The 16,941-nt window shown below is 37.3% G+C and overlaps 1 protein-coding gene across 1 annotated transcript in view; it reads left to right on the top strand.

Moving 5' to 3' along the window:
* Positions 1-877: 877 nt before the first annotated feature.
* The window catches only part of LOC131842688 (histone lysine demethylase PHF8-like), a 32,036-nt gene continuing 15,972 nt past the window's right edge, over positions 878-16,941 (top strand). The window contains exons 1-15 of the mRNA XM_059191265.1: positions 878-978; positions 3,350-3,435; positions 4,282-4,577; positions 5,717-5,853; positions 6,482-6,680; positions 7,314-7,409; positions 8,209-8,354; positions 8,722-8,848; positions 9,385-9,507; positions 10,428-10,550; positions 11,287-11,645; positions 12,577-12,806; positions 13,137-13,297; positions 14,101-14,218; positions 16,088-16,261. Coding sequence (XP_059047248.1) covers positions 878-978; positions 3,350-3,435; positions 4,282-4,577; positions 5,717-5,853; positions 6,482-6,680; positions 7,314-7,409; positions 8,209-8,354; positions 8,722-8,848; positions 9,385-9,507; positions 10,428-10,550; positions 11,287-11,645; positions 12,577-12,806; positions 13,137-13,297; positions 14,101-14,218; positions 16,088-16,261 — 2,476 coding nt within the window. The remainder of the gene's footprint in view (positions 979-3,349; positions 3,436-4,281; positions 4,578-5,716; positions 5,854-6,481; positions 6,681-7,313; positions 7,410-8,208; positions 8,355-8,721; positions 8,849-9,384; positions 9,508-10,427; positions 10,551-11,286; positions 11,646-12,576; positions 12,807-13,136; positions 13,298-14,100; positions 14,219-16,087; positions 16,262-16,941) is intronic.

Below are 16,941 nucleotides of genomic sequence, written 5' to 3'. Positions count from 1 at the left end.
GGCGTCTACAGCGCCATCTAGTCTAAGGAAAGAAAATCATGTACATCGAGGAATAGCACGGATAGAATATTACATATACAATAGTCAACTACGATTGTTCCCAGGACAGACCCCGTGGAGGGCGACTTTACATGGGATTATAGATAATATAGACCTCTGTAAGGTCGACTTCCATCAATTAACCCATTGTCACCACGAATTTATCACAATGGATTTCAAGGGGCCTGACATGGAATATTGCCATTAATTAAGTTATTAGTCCACATTACTAACAATCCCTTTCCTCCCAATTAATGAAGGAACGAAGGTATTTATTTGTTAGAAAATAAAATAGAAACCGCGAGTATTCAATGGTGAGTCTGAGTGTATAGTTATTGAATACATGATGAGATTTAAAACAAAACATAAAATATATCTCTTCATATTTTCTGTTTTAATTATATTTCAATAACAAACTGAAGTTATTGTATTATTATTGCAAATTGTGTTTGTTCTTAATATTGACATGTTATATACTTATATATTACATGTTTTTATTATTGACATCACGGATATCGATTAAATTAAAAGGCTAAAAGCATCCTTTTTGTAACACTGTAGTAACACGTAAGTACATTGATTACCGCTAGATGGCAGTAAATGGTAATATGTACACTCGGATACTTTTCGTAATAAAAAGTAATGACTTAAAAACGCATACATGTCAATAGTTATTTTATCTTAGTACATTGTATAACAAATAATTCTATTTACCATCGCGTGAATATTTTTATAAATATAATTATTTTAATTAGGTTTTGGTTATATTTTTTACAATGGCCACCCTCCAAATGACGTGGTTAAAAAAAAGTTATTAATTAGTCTATTCGCCATTAAAATGGCGTCATCGAAGGAAACTTATTGTTTGTGTGGTCAACCATATAATATTGGACAGTTTATGATAGAATGTGACTGCTGCCGTGAATGGTTTCATGGCAGGTAATGTGAAAAATATATGAGTTTCTGTGTGATAACTTCGTTGTGTGTTAAAAAAGATGGTGTTTAGTTTGACAGAAGCCTGCCGTTCGGCCATACTCTTGTCGCCGAATGTTTTCTTGCATTATTATCATTTACGTTGTATTCATATGCTTGATTTACCAACGGACGTATTATTAAACTATTTTAATAAATAAATAATAATATTATCCCCTCTATTACAGTGTCCATAATTGTTGTACATAGTTAATATTATAAAGCAAGTGCGCCGTTCAAAATTCTTTGTTTTGTTATTCTATGGTCTCGCCTCGATACCACATTCAAATAAGAAATATCAAATCAAAGTAGATACATAAAATTATTTTCTACCACCATTTGCATTAAATTATTTAATGTAATTAATACCTGAATAAAGTACATAAGTACAATCTGTAGTTTTAATTTCATAAAAAAAACAAATTGATTATCGTATTGAAGTGAAACCACGTGCCTATGTTTTTATTATAACAAATTTATTATGTTTACACAACGAATGATATAATATATAATTAGCCCTGCATTTTTAGTTCACAATATTTAAAAACAAAGAAATGTCTGTTATTGATGGATATAATTTTAATTTAATTATTTTAAATTTATGTATTTAAGACACATTATTATGTCTGGTTTTCAGACTAGACTTTAGGTTTCAGAGCAGGAGTTTTATATATTGGTTTTTGTATTCATTGATCTGTGATCTTCATCGCTTATATATTGGGATATTTAATTTTTAATTGTAATAGTAGTTCAAAATAATAATCTTGTTATTCATGAATAGATTTTTTAATAATTGTACTATTTTGAACTAATTCCTGTTTTATCGTAATATGGCAACTTAATAATATCTGTAAATGAGTAGTTCTTTTGATTTTAGTGGTAGTTTTGGCTTTAGTGGTGTTGCAGTTTAGCAAGTGAATTTACTTCTGATGGTCACCAGTTCTATTCCTCACACTCTATAATATTTATGAGTATGAATGTTTGCACTGGTCTATATATTTTCAATGTTTAATATGTATTTACAAAAAAAGGATATCAGATGTCTAGTACTCATAACACAAGTTCTGCTTGTTTGGAGACTCGATGGGGTTGTGTGTAGTGTACAGGGGTATTAATATTTCTATGTAATTAAGTGGTAAGCTAATTGCCCATCTGATCTCTGTATACATGAACAACATAACACATTATCTTGCTATGAACGTAGTCACTCTCAGGATTTGTTCGAGGACTATGAGTTCATACCTCCATGCTCAGTAAATTCATAAGTTAATCTGCCTTCACTTTCAAGATACAGTAGAGATATCTGAACTTCTTGAAATGTAGCAGCGTTTTCAATCATTCAATCCTACATTTTATAACTGTATTACTATTGGCAATGAATAGATTTATTATTATTTTTTGTGATAAACGATGGAGTGATGTACATACATGCTGTTGTAATTTGGACTCTATTCTACACATTTAGTGTCTCATCTAGGCCGCTGTATGTGTAGAGACGAGACCTACAAATATGCTATATTTAATAGCATGTTTGTAGGTCTCGTCTCTTCGTCTTTCAAAAGTGTCTTCTATACTCAAAAGTGTTATTAACTTTTGAGTATATTTTTCCATGACCTGTAGTTTGTGTGAGAACACTTTTTTTTTTCTTTTCATATTAATTTCTTTTCTATCTGCAATAAGCCCTTCCGGCTATAATCAGATTGTGTGGTGTTATGGGCATTTGGAGATGAGGCACATCCAGTGAGGTGCCATCTCATTTTTTTTTTTCAGATGTTGGCAATGCGAGCCCTTTTTAGTCTAGATGGATAGTTATATGTATCTAGTAGTTTTAAAGCTAAGTTGTTATGGCCAGGTGTGAGAAAACTAAATATTATTATTTACTAGCTGTTCCCGCGACTTCGTTCGTGTGGAATTATACTTTATTTTTTTAAATAAAAGTAGCCTAAGTTACTCCTTATTACATTAGCTACCTGCCAAAAAAAGTCCCGTTAAAATAGGTCCAGCCATTTCAGAGATTAGCTGGAACGAACAGACTGACAGACAGACAAAGATTGTAAAAAGTGTTTTTTTTTTTAAATGTACCGTATTTATAATTATGCATGTAGTAAAAAACGGTTATTTCAATATTACAAACAGACACTCCAATTTTATTTATATGTATGTATTGTATATGTATGTATGATTATCTGCATTTAGCTTCTCATTTACCTCGTTCTGTGTTTAGAGATGAGACTATTACAAACATGCTATTAAATAATAATTTTAAGTATACTTTTCCATGACCTGTAGTTTGTGTGAGGTAACTAATTATAATTATATATTTTATCCTCTGTTTCAGCTGTGTGGATGTTAAGATATACCACTCTGATGACATTGATAAGTATCATTGCCCTAAATGTGCACAGACATATGGACCTTCTGTATGTGAGTATTGCATCAATATTTACTATTAAATAGAGTGTGGATGATTTTTGTTTGATAGAACTAGAAATATAATAGACTTTAATCAAACTTAACACAATATATTTCCATATAAATATATGTACTGTATATTTATACTTTATGGTATAAATGTATGAAACTATTGTGATAAATTCATGGTGAATTTACCACTATGTGACTGAGTTGACCTGACCTCATGCTCATCTTATCAACCTCATCTGGTGCCCCGCCAACGTAAACACCTAGCGCAGAGCACATCCATAAAAAAAATCACCTCCTATGCCTTTTATTATTAAATTTATTTGTTTAGTTTTCTGAATGAAGTCATTATTAATATCTCAAATTCAAGTTCAATAAATAATAAATATATTTTACTAACTTATATCACATTTTATATCTTTCTAATCAATTGAAACTGTATATTGAATTGAATAGTAGGGAAAAAATATCGATATATAAAACTTGATGTTCATAAGCAGACATATATTTGATTTTTTGTATTATCTAATTTGATATATAATTTTATATTTTTCTTCTCAATTGGATCAATATTGAATTGGGCGGTAGGGAAACAATATCAATACAAAATACTTGATGTTCATAAGTGGCTTAAACATGCTCGACATAAATGAATGATTTTTAATTTTTTTTATTATTCACATTTTATTTTTTTCATATTTATATTTTGTAATCGGCTCATAAGTCTTTAACAGATTTCTTGTGGGAGTCTGATGACGGGAGACAACTGTACCTCCAGTGAAGAAACTGTCTCATTTTACTTTACTGTTATTATATTTGAATGAATATATTTTTTATTGTATGTTCCAGTAAAAATTCCAACGAATAACCACAGAGCTGATCGGTATGAGATCGGAGCGGAGAGTCACCCATCTCAAGTTGGGACACCAGCCTGGGTCCGGGCTTTGTCCGCGCGACCTTTACGTCCGTCACAAGCTGCTTTACAACGACTCCGATCACATCAGTTCACTGAGGAGTTTATCAGAGACGACGGATTTACCAAACCGGTCATATTTAGTACTCCCGAGGGATTGGACTTGAAGGTTCCCAACCCAGCTACGTTTACCGTGAGATCTGTGCTTCGATTCTGTGGTGCACAATTAGAGGTAATGTTCACTAACTCCATACAACTTTCTGGTATAGTTTGTCCTTTAAATGAAAGGTAATAGCAAAACAAACAGCTAAACAAATTAGGATCAGGAAACCTCACTATACATCCTATGTGGTTGTAGCCCACTCATGAATACACGAAATATGGAAAGTATATCCAGAGGAGACAAAATCCATCGCTCCTAAGAGTATTCTTATATTGCGTCATTGGGGTTCTTAAGATATAGTCGAGCGCAGTGATGGCTGGCTCATCCGTCATACTCATGAACGAGTGCTGCTTGTAGGGACTGGTCTGCTCTTATCACTACGACTGATTTAAACTTATTGTTGTATTTATATATATATATATATATTATAGTATTTATATTTAATTGTTATATTTGAGCCTAAAGGAATTAGTGCTGGTTGGTAGTTTGTATTCACACGTTTCGACTTGTAAAATGTGAACTTACAAAGATTATTTAAAAGAGTAACACACAATATTCTTCCTTATTCTTCTTGTGATGAGACAGCTTTCCGAATGAGCGGTAGACATAAATAAAAAAAATTTGACTATTCAAAAGTGCTTAAATTAAGTTTATTGAATTAATGATTTTCTATTCTATTCTATTCTATTCTTAAATTATTGTTACTGACGATTACTTGATAGCAAACTCTGAAAAAGGGAGCACAATATCTTTACGCAGGTCGCACTGCTACAGGTTTTAGCTCCTGACAATATTAAATAGAATATAATTTAGATCGTTATCTGGGTTTTTTTACACAAATTATTTTATGGTAAATAAGGATATTTACCTATCCCTTGACCCTCGACGTTTCATCTAAGTTGCACTAGGCGTAGTCAGGAGATGACTGGAGTAACAGTGATCGGACGATCTAGTGACGGTAGTAAAATAAAAAAAACGTGGAGAAACCTTTATTGTCCATAAAATGATTTCTGTTAAGAAATAGAAATAAGCTTTACTTAAATAAACTCAATACAATCATTTTATTCTACCACTCATTCCGAAAACTCATCACAAGAAGGATAAACCTTGCTCTTTTGAATAGATGTTATTTAAAATAGATAATTAAATAAGACCAATTAAAAACGAATGTTTAAAAAATAAAACTTCATTTATTATATAATAAACAGGTTGAGGTGATAGATGTACGCAAACAGTCCACATTACGGATGCCCTTGGGTGATTTCGTCGATTACTTCGAGACCCCACCAGAACACCGCGACGACAAAGCTCTCAATGTCCTCAGTTTGGAGTTCTCAGACACCAAGTGAGTATCACCAATGTATCACATGTTCAAATTCAAAATATCTTTATTCATGTAGGTCTATTACCGACTCTTACGATATGTCAAATCTACCATCAACTTGGAGTGCCTTTGAGTTAAGAAGAACTGACAAGAAACTCAGCTCATATTCTTTTCAATGCTGTTTTTTTTGCTATTCCAATTAACAGCACATCCATGAAGAATTCATAAATTGGTGCTACCTAAGGAGACTGGTCTGTTGGGTTACAGTCACTAATTAGACTATATCCTTTTGACAAAATTGCAATAGTGTATGATGATGGTCACATTATTCTCTCTAATTGAAGTTAAAAATAATCTGTATTTTTGTAATAATATATGTCTAATTTGAAAAGAATAAGAGCTGTCAGCTCTTATTCTTGACATATCATATGAGTCTGTAATAGACCTACATGAATAAACATATTTTGATTTTGTTTGATTTGAAAAAGCCAATTCATTCGTTTACCGAATGTACCTTGTTGTTTTATCTCTCTGTAAAAATAATAGAAAATTTACGCCTTAAGGAATGTCCATATTATTATATCATATGGTAAGTACATAAAATAGGTGTACCTACTCCGATGACTGATGGTGATGTGTACTGTGTCAGCCTGGCGCCGCTGGTGGAGCCCCCGGGGCTGGCGCGGCGGCTGGACTGGGCGGAGCGCGCGTGGCCCGAGGCGGCCGGGGAGCGCCCGCGCCCCGCCGTGCAGAAGTACTGCCTCATGTCCGCGGCCGGCTCCTACACGGACTTCCACGTTGACTTCGGCGGCACCACCGTCTGGTACCACGTGCTGCACGGCCGGAAGGTATAACAAGCCTGCCACTTGTTGAACGACCTGATATTATGACAAAGGTGTACGAGGCATGAAAGCCGCAAATCCGGCTCGAAGGACCAAAAACTATGTACAACATAGTTAAAATTGTGGAGATAAATAAAAACGCGATAATGCTATTTTCTAATCTTTCTAATAATATTTTTATTCTTAAAACAAATTCAAAATAAATACGAAATAGTTTTTAAGTCTCGTACATAAAGTGCATACCAATAGTTATTCATACACGGGATTTTCATTTCACGTTGGACATATACACCTATATAAATGCATAATGTAAATAAATTGGCTTTGAAAAAGATCTATGAAGTTACATGCCAGTTCTTCTCAATTGAATCTGTATACTGAACTAAACTATAGAGAGAAATTCTCAATACAAAAAACTTGACATTCATAAGCGACTAAAATGTCCTACATGAATAAATTATTTTTGATTTAATTTGTTTAATCTTACTCTATTATTTTTTTACCGCCTCGGTGGACCAATGACTTAGCACACTACTTTAATTCCGATGGTCGCGGGTTAGATTTCACTATAATTTATATCCCATAATAGCTCTGCTTATATACCACACCATCCATTCATCCATTTTTCTATTTATTCAGATATTCTACTTGGTACCTCCGACGGCCACCAATCTTGCCTTATACCAGCAGTGGAGCGCCGCCAACAACCAAAATGAGCGGTTCTTTGGAGATATGGTATGCAAATTTAGATCTTTACTAATATACTAGCTGTGCCCGCGGTTACGTGAAATTTGTAGCCTATATGTTATTCTGATGTATAAGCTATATTACTACAAAGTTTTAAATTGAAAAATTGAAGAATTCGTTAACGATAATAATGTTTTTATAGAAAAACTTTAAATCCATAGCACTGACAATATTATATAATTACACTAATAATGAGTACGTAGCGATTTCTATGTTGATTATCGCATGCCTCTTACTTGTTATACTGTAAATATTTATCTAAAAAAAAACATCTATTAAAAAGAGCAACACACAAGTTTCTTCCTCGTTCTTCTTGTGGTGAATCTGCATTCCGAATTAGTGGTAGAATCAAAATATGACTATTCAAAAGTGCTTGTAATGAGTTTATTTGTATAAAGATTATTTCTATTTCTATTTCATTATAAACCGTTTTGTAGTTTTTGCGTGAAAGAGTAACAAACATCCATTCGTATTCACAAACTTTCGCGTTTATAATATTAATAAGATCCCCCCGGTTTCCCCTGGAGATCATCGTGATAAATTCCTGATGAATTTGTCACGATGGGCTAACTACTCTGACCTGATGCTCATCTTATCATCCTCAACTGGTGTCCCGCCAGTGTATACCGTTCGCGCAGGCGGGTGCACCATTCCATTATCATCCATAAAAAAAAATATAACTTCACTATTTTGTCTCACTGCTTGATATATCGAAAACCTTTGAAATTAGATCCTCTTTACGAGCAAGTGAGTTACAAATGTATATTATTATTAATGTTGGTGTCAGGTGGAGTGGTACGGCACGGCGGAACTGCTGGCTGGACAGACGCTGTTCATACCCTCAGGGTGGATCCACGCGGTGCTCACGCCGTGCGACTCGCTGGTGTTTGGCGGGAACTTCCTACACTCGTATGCCATAGAAATGCAGCTGCAGTGAGTTCTTAGGAGTTGTTATTAAATGTATTTTTTTTAAGTTAAAGTTCCTTTTATTTATGTAAATAATAATAATAATAATAATAAAACTCTTTATTGTGTACACATAAAATAATGAGAAAATACAGTAAATAGTAAAATAATAACAAAAGGCGGTCTTATCGCTAAATGCAATCTCTTACTGACAACCTAGAAGACCTAGAACCTATTAATACGTATTGCACCGAGCTAGAAATCGAACTCGCGACCATCGGAAGTTAGGCAGTGGACTAAACCGCTAGACCGTCATGCCATACGTGGTTTGCACTTACAGTTACATAAAAATATATATATTTAAAATCTTGATGGTGTGTCTGTCTGGTGCTAGGGTGTACGAGATCGAGCGGCGCGTGGAGACGCCTACGATGTTCCGGTACCCGCTGTTCGAGGCCATGCACTGGTACGCCGGCGCACATCTTCTCACCATGCTGCGGCGGCACAATGAGGAGACACAGGTAACCTTGCATCTCATCTCATCTCATCTCATCTCAAATCAAATCATTTATTTGTTTTGCTAATTCATATAGTACTGTCCCAGAAGCCAACTGTACCTACCTATTCCTTATCTATACCACAGATAATATAATATTACATATTAATACATATAAATAAAATTGAAGTGTTTGTTTGTAATTTTGAAATAACGGTTTTTTACTACATGCATATGAATATAAAAAAACACCAAAATAACATTTTTTACAATTTTTGGTTGACACTGTCTGTCTGTTTGTTCCGGCTCATCTCTGAAATGGCTGGACCGATTTTGATGGGACTTTTTTTGGCAGGTGATCTAATAAGGAGTAACTTAAGCTACTTTTATTTTAGAAAAATAAAGTTAAATTCTACGCGGACAAAGTCGCGGGAATGGCTAGTAATAAATATAATGTCCAGTATATTAACCCTGCAAATTTTTATATATTCTTGTTATATGTAGAATCCAAACTATAATAACGATAAAATTACTAATGATGCCACCCTGTTTTGTTTTCAGGATGAAGATTTTACGCTAAGCGAGAGTGTGATACAGCCAGCGCCGTTACAGATTCCACCGTTGTTATTGCGCGGAGTGAAATTGTTAGCAAATGCATTAAAGGAGTGGCATGCGTTAAAAAGCGTGAGTAATAAACTTTATTGTTATACACACGAGGAAAGTTATATTTATATATATACTAGCTGTCCCAGCAAACGTTGTTTTGCCTTAATATAAAAAAAAAATTAGAGGTGGACTATCTTTAACATTTAGGGGGATGAAAAATAGATGTTCGCCGATTCTCAGACCTACTCAATACACTCACAAAATTGAACACACATGAGAATCGGTCAAGGCGTTTGGAGGACTATGAGAACGAAAACTGTGACACGAGAATTTTATATATAAGATTTCAGGCTATTAGGCCCATATAATTAATAATCTCAGGACAATTCACACAGCGCCATCTAGACCCAAGCTAAGCTAGCTTGTGTTATGGGTACTAGACAACTGATACATATACATAGAAAACACCCAGACCGATACAAACAATCATACCCATGAATACAAATGTTTGTGCCGTGCGAGAAATCGAACCCGCTACCATTGGTCGTAAAGCGGTGTGCTAGATTGCTAGACCACCGAGGTCGTCGGATAAATGCCTTATAGACTAATATACATATGAAATAATATTGTATAATATTAATAATTGTTGGTACTTTACATTGTAAAACAAAATTTGTATGTATGTATGTAATGATTTTGATTATTTACTAAACATGAAATACACCATAATATTTCACTAATGAAAAAAATTCATAATTCCACTAATGAGAAAGAACATGTTTTAGGTACTCTAAGTCTCAGTGTACTCTAAAACATGTTTTTTTTTAACAAACAAAAAAGTATAAAATGAAAGAAATATCTATAATCCTATTTGTATTAAGGGACAAAAGTATCAAAAAAAAAAAGTATCAAAAAGAAAAAGGTTTTTTACATTATGATACATGCATGTACATAGAAATTTGTACCCTGCGTTCTCATAAAATACGTGTCATTTTCAGACGGACACGGCGAAACGCGACAACGTACCCAAATGTCTGAACTCAGGGCAGCTGGTCCGTGAACTGTGCAAGGAGCTCCGCACATTGGAAAAGAGATCTCTTAGCGCCGCTAATAAAGATAAAGTAAGACTTATTACAAGTGTGTAAGATTGAAAATACACTACGAATTTATTATAGTCTTTGTTACACATTAGTTTTATAATTTGGGTTGTTATTATATATAAAATCCATGTTTGGTTGCTGAAGTTTCGGTAGAAGGTATAGTTTAAGGGAGAGCACAATAGATCTATGTAGGTCACAGTGCTTCAGGTCTTAACTCCTGACAATACCCCAAAACCCTCAATAAAAAAAAATTGGTAGCCGATCAACCCTCCACCAACCCATGGCCATTCCAACCTCTCGGTTATACTAGCCGAATCTACGGGGAATGCGCGCTGAAAAACTCCTGTCCCCTCTGTCGCACTCTCCCCCTTCTGGGGCAGCGGATGAAACGTCGACAGCTTCGGTGCCGGGCAGCTCTCCGTCTTCAGCGGTGTCCTTCCTTCTTGAACGCGTACCACCAGCAGTCCTCTCGTACTCGCTCCGCCTCCGGTGCCACTAATGCGCGAACTCCCGCAGCCTCCTAGGTAGCTGATCAGTCGACACTAGACTTCAGAGCTATATGAACTCTATGCAATGGATAATGATGCCTCGTTCAGATGCGAAACACGTGTCGCAATATGGCTGTTTACAGTCATATTATAACGGTCGGAATTTGATCATCAAATTTAATATATAGTAAAATAATAATACATAGAATGCCTATAGCGTTAAGTCCGCCTTTTGAACTATCATTTATTAGTGAATAAAAAAATTACAGGATGTCAAAGTGAAGAATCACACATCACCGAAGAAATCTCACTCGAATAAGCAACAGAGTTCATCAAAAAAATCACTCAAACTCACACTTCCCAAACCTATAATGCATATGGCGCATAATGGAGAGTTCCCTGATGATAAAGTGTACCCAGAGAAATTCGATGTATACAACGACAGTAGGTTTGTCCCGCAAGATGTTAAGTACACAAATGGCTTGCCCGAGAAGTATGTGGTTGAAGGGAAAGAGGTGGTGTTGACAGAGAAATTCCAGTTTCAAAACTACGGGGAGCAAGGTTATCAAGATGCAAACGGTTATGTTGAGAGGCAAGATAAAAAGAATATTCTGAAGATCAAGTTAAAGTGAGTAATTACTTATAATAATATAATATTTTTTCCTCAAGTTGGAGTACATTTTGTGGTTTATAAAATGTTTGTCTCTGAAACAGCTTGACCGATTTAGACGTAACTTGGTATTTTCGGTATAAAATGGTATTTTTATTTTATATTATGGCATTTTTAAAATAATTTATTGGTATAGGACATTTTAGCTGCTTATGAACGTAACTTTTTTTTTGTTCATATTATTTCCCTACCTATTTTTTTTTTGTTAATATTGTAAGTTCACTATAAAGATTAAATTGAGAACTGGTAAGAAACTCATCTGATTTTTTTTTTAAAAGACTACACTGTGTATTATCTAGGACTATGTCTTACATTAAATAAAAAACCCGTGCATGTGAAAGTATTGCCATGGACGTTTGTCATTTACTTAAAATTCATATGGTGTTATACTATTACTACTAGGTACTAGACATCTGATATAAATACTTAAATACATTTTTTTATACAACCATTATATACACAGAAAACTCCCAGACTGATACCAACAATCATACTCATGAATGTTTGTACCGTGCGAGGAATCGAAACCTCTACCGCTATCACAAGCCAAGCCACGCTAACAATTCTCCCATTATGAGAGCATTGCAATTATTAAATTTATTTTTAGGTAAGATCCAAGATGCTGACGTATACACAGAAGCCTTGCCTTCCATAATAAATAAAATAAGAATATTTTTATCATTGTATAGTTTAAGTAGTAAAATAGTTTTAAAATATAAACGTGTTGGCAATTAGCTGTAAGTTTATATTCTTCATTAAATAAATAAATAAAATAAAATAAATAAATAAATCACTTCATCGGAAGCGGTGTGCTAGACCGCTAGACCACTGAGACCGTAATTTTTTTTTATTTGTGGTTCTGATTATAAGAAGAAACATTTTGTTGCAGTAATTCCCCCTCATCATCACGAGAAGAGCCTCCACCTTACAGTGTGCCCGAGCATTCCATCCTCAAATCCCACCTCATCAGGGCTGACCGGCCCACTCTGAAACCCATCCATCAATGGACAATATCCAAGAAGGATATCGGTGATTACCATGAGGAGCAGATATTGTTCACAAACGAAAATCTACAGGCCAATATGAGGATAGAAGGACAGGAGTTGAATTATGGACCTGGTGAGTTGTTTTCTGCATGATTGTAATTGGAATGGGCCACCCCCATGACCCCCCTGGATCAGCCGTTGATCTCAATGTAGAAAGGGTAGAGGATTGTTGGATTGGATGATAATGGAATGATGCACCCACGGTTCGCAGGTGGAGCACTACTGGAGTATGTTAAAATGATCATGACGTCAGGTCATTTAGCCCATCTAGGCAAATGGTAATTTACCACAATGGTTTCCAGGGGGCATGGAGGATAATCTAATGATTGCTAATAATGAGGTTATTAGTTCACATTACTAACAATACACTTTTTCTCGGTAGAAATAAATGTGTCTCCAACAGGTATGTATTCAGCAGAGGATGTGCAGCAAGACTATCAGTATTCAGAAGCAGCGAAGCCTGGTTCGTACCAACCCGACTACGGGTACCAACCAGCAGACGTCTCCTACGTAGACTCCTATCAGCGGTATGAAGAGGCCCAACTACCGCAGACCGTACATCAGGTATGGAATTAAAAAAATAAATATAGCTTTATTCATGTAAGTCTATTATTACAGACTGTTATAATATGTCAAATATATCGTGAGTTTGGAATGATTTCCAGGTGAGAAGAAATGACAAGAAACTCAGCTTATATTCTTTTCAAATAAATGTACATGTTTACAATAATACATATTAATTTTAAATTCAAATTTGGGACAATAGAGTGAGATAGTTTCGTATACCTTACTATATTCTTCGCTGTTCTGTAAGACCCTGCTTAACGCGGGAGATACGTTCTAATAAGTTCCAGTGCTACACGAAACTGTAACTAATAGGTTTAGGGGAAGATGAGTAGAAAATTCGTCAAGTACTAAATTTAACAAACACAAATTCGACGAATCCCCGGGTAGAAATAAATTGCTTCTAGCTATATTATACGCCTTTTGTTATTAATTTTCTATTTAATATTTTTCTTATTGTATATCTTCTGTGCACAATAAAAAGTTTATTATGATTATTATTAGCGAAATCTCTCTATGATCTTCTAAAAGATCTCTGTCTGTCTAGAATTACAGTAAGTTCTATACTAGAATGTGTATCTAAAGCTGCACAGGCAGGCTCTTACCAGACTTGCCTGGGCAGGGAGAACACGAAACACGAGCGGTGAAGGTGAGTGTTAAGGTACGTCGGCAAGATGCCCTTTACACCTACACTCAGGTCACAAGTGCCAGGAACTGCTCGGAGTTTCCTTCTCTGTCATACGTTGAATCCGACATCCGTACGGTGAATCTAGGGAATGCTAAAATGTTGCGTCTTTTTACAGCAGACGGCAAGTTATAGCAATGTGCCTGTCCAAGATATGAACGGCAGTTATCACAACCAGCTGCCGTCGTACGACGCCGCCATTGCTCAGCAGTACGCCAACAATAATTATGTGAGTAGTTCTTTTTAAGTAAAAAAGTATTGTATTAGATTAAGCAAGAAAAAGTGTATGTAAATGTACTCAAAGAGAACGAGACACAGCGCGCGTACCGTCTGCTCGCGCAATTTTGTGAACTATAATACTTTTTTGCAGATAGCGCATTATTGTTTTTTTTATACATCATGCCATCTTCTTCAAGTCTTCCAGACTATAAATAGATTTATACTGTTTTAAATTTGACGCGGTCATTATTTATACGTATAACTAGCTGTTCCCGCGACTTAAAACTTAAACTAAACTTTTTCTAAAATAAAAGTGGCCTAAGTTACTCCATATTACATCAGCTACCTGCCAATAAAAGTCCCGCCTTTTCTGAGCGTAAAAGTTATGTGGACTAATTTTGAGGCGATAAATTAATTTTACATTGCCTTAACCATAGACCAATCTTTGTGAGAGCGTTTTATAACAGTTTTGTAGCTTCCACTTGATTCTTACTATAAGCTAAGATAACCCTATCATCTGCTAAAGTGGCTACGGTTGTTCCTGCTTTTCTGGAAGATCTGATGTGAAGATACTATATAGTAGTGGGCCAAGTACAAAGCCTTGTGGCACCCCAGCCATAATTTCGTAAAATGCAGTGGTGTACGCATTCTTCTTTACTTGGAAAATCCTTTCTCTAAGATAAGACTTAACCTATATGGAGTATATGGGAGGAGGTTCTTGATTTTGTAGAGTAAGCCTTCATGCCAGACTTAATCTAATGCTTGCTGTACGTCTACAAATGCTACGGTGCAATACTCTTTACGCTCAAACGCATCTCGAACAACCTTACACACTCTATGAACTTGCTCTATTGTTTCTTTCTGAAACCAAATTGGTGGTCAGGAATTACCAATTTTTTAGAGAGACTTTGTGCCAAACGTTCTAGGAATACCTTCTCGAAAAGTTTTGACACCACAGGTAAAAGGCTAATTGGTCGATAGGATGTGATGTCATAGGGTGGTGATTTACCCAATTTAGTTATCATGACAAGTTGAGAGACTTACCATAGAGCCGGGTAGTGTCCAATTGTCATAATTATAAAGGAGAATACCTTACTACACTGTTGAATAGTGTAGTAAGGTATTCTCCTTTGCGTGGTAGTTCTTTAAGTACGTACTTGTGAATCAGGTCATAACCTGGTGCTTTTTGTCTTTCATTTTTTGAATTAGTATTCCTATTTCTTGCGGTGTCGTTAGTTTTAGCGGAAGGTCAGTTTGCTATTCCTGATGTAGAGTCTCATTTACTATTCCTTATTTGACAAGGTTTTTGTCTTCAATAGGTTTGAATACTAAGGCAACATGGTTGGCAAATGCAAATGCTTTTTATTGTGGAGTTTTAGATGATTTATTATTTGACAAATGAATTGGAGGGTTTGAATCCAGTCGGAGTTTGATGTACTCTGCCTGCTTTCTAAAAGGAGTAAATCAACTGCAAAGTGAGAGACTCACTTTGAGCTCTATAGCTGCGTCTTCCGCATCTCGAATCGCATCATTTATAGCGCGTATATTTTATATTATAAGTATGTCTTTGTTTCGTAGTCAGATGTCATAAACACGTACGATCGAAGGACGCGCGTTGTTTCTCATTCCCTTATCTGCATTTATATGCCAATTTTTTCTTGCGTGAATGACGATTCACGCCCGCTAAAGAACCTATGAGTAACAGGCAGTTAATAGGGATATACTGCACTTTACGAAGAGATCAAATTAAATTCGGAGATAGGTTATGTTCGCTCGTTTGTTAATAATCGGGAAGTCATAATCCGTAGCCATTATCCACGCGCTGTAACCGCAGGTAATAGAAGAGCAGAAGCCGGCGGCGGAGCCCCCGTCGAGTGGCGCCGCAGGTGCGGGGGCCGCGGCCGGCGTGCGGCGCTCCGAGAGACCGGCGCGGCGCCGCGTGTCGGCCACCTACGACTACGAGGACGGCGACCTGTACATCGACGACGCGCCGCCGCCGCGCCGCCGCCGCCCGCCGCGCGCGCCGCGCCGCCCGCACGTGCCCCACGCCGCCGGTGAGTGTAGCTAGTGTCTAGTGTCTAGTGTCTAGTGTCGGCCACCTACGACTACGAGGACGGCGACCTGTACATCGACGACGCGCCGCCGCCGCGCCGCCGCCGCCCGCCGCGCGCGCCGCGCCGCCCGCACGTGCCCCACGCCGCCGGTGAGTGTAGCTAGTGTCTAGTGTCTAGTGTCTAGTGTCGGCCACCTACGACTACGAGGACGGCGACCTGTACATCGACGACGCGCCGCCGCCGCGCCGCCGCCGCCCGCCGCGCGCGCCGCGCCGCCCGCACGTGCCCCACGCCGCCGGTGAGTGTAGCTAGTGTCTAGTGTCTAGTGTCTAGTGTCGGCCACCTACGACTACGAGGACGGCGACCTGTACATCGACGACGCGCCGCCGCCGCGCCGCCGCCGCCCGCCGCGCGCGCCGCGCCGCCCGCACGTGCCCCACGCCGCCGGTGAGTGTAGCTAGTGTCTAGTGTCTAGTGTCTAGTGTCGGCCACCTACGACTACGAGGACGGCGACCTGTACATCGACGACGCGCCGCCGCCGCGCCGCGCGCGCCCGCCGCGCGCGCCGCCGCCGCCCGCACGTGCCCCACGCGCGCCGGTGAGTGTAGTGTAGTGTCTAGTGTCTAGTGTCTAGTGTCTAGTGTCGGCCACCTACGACTACGAGGACGGCGACCTGTACATCGACG

Source organism: Achroia grisella, unplaced genomic scaffold, assembly GCF_030625045.1.
Source record: "Achroia grisella isolate CSIRO2021 unplaced genomic scaffold, CSIRO_AGI_Agris_v1 utg241, whole genome shotgun sequence".
NCBI classification, from domain to species: domain Eukaryota; kingdom Metazoa; phylum Arthropoda; class Insecta; order Lepidoptera; family Pyralidae; genus Achroia; species Achroia grisella.
Note: the sequence above shows the minus strand (reverse complement) of the source record. Positions and strands in the feature narration are given on the sequence as shown.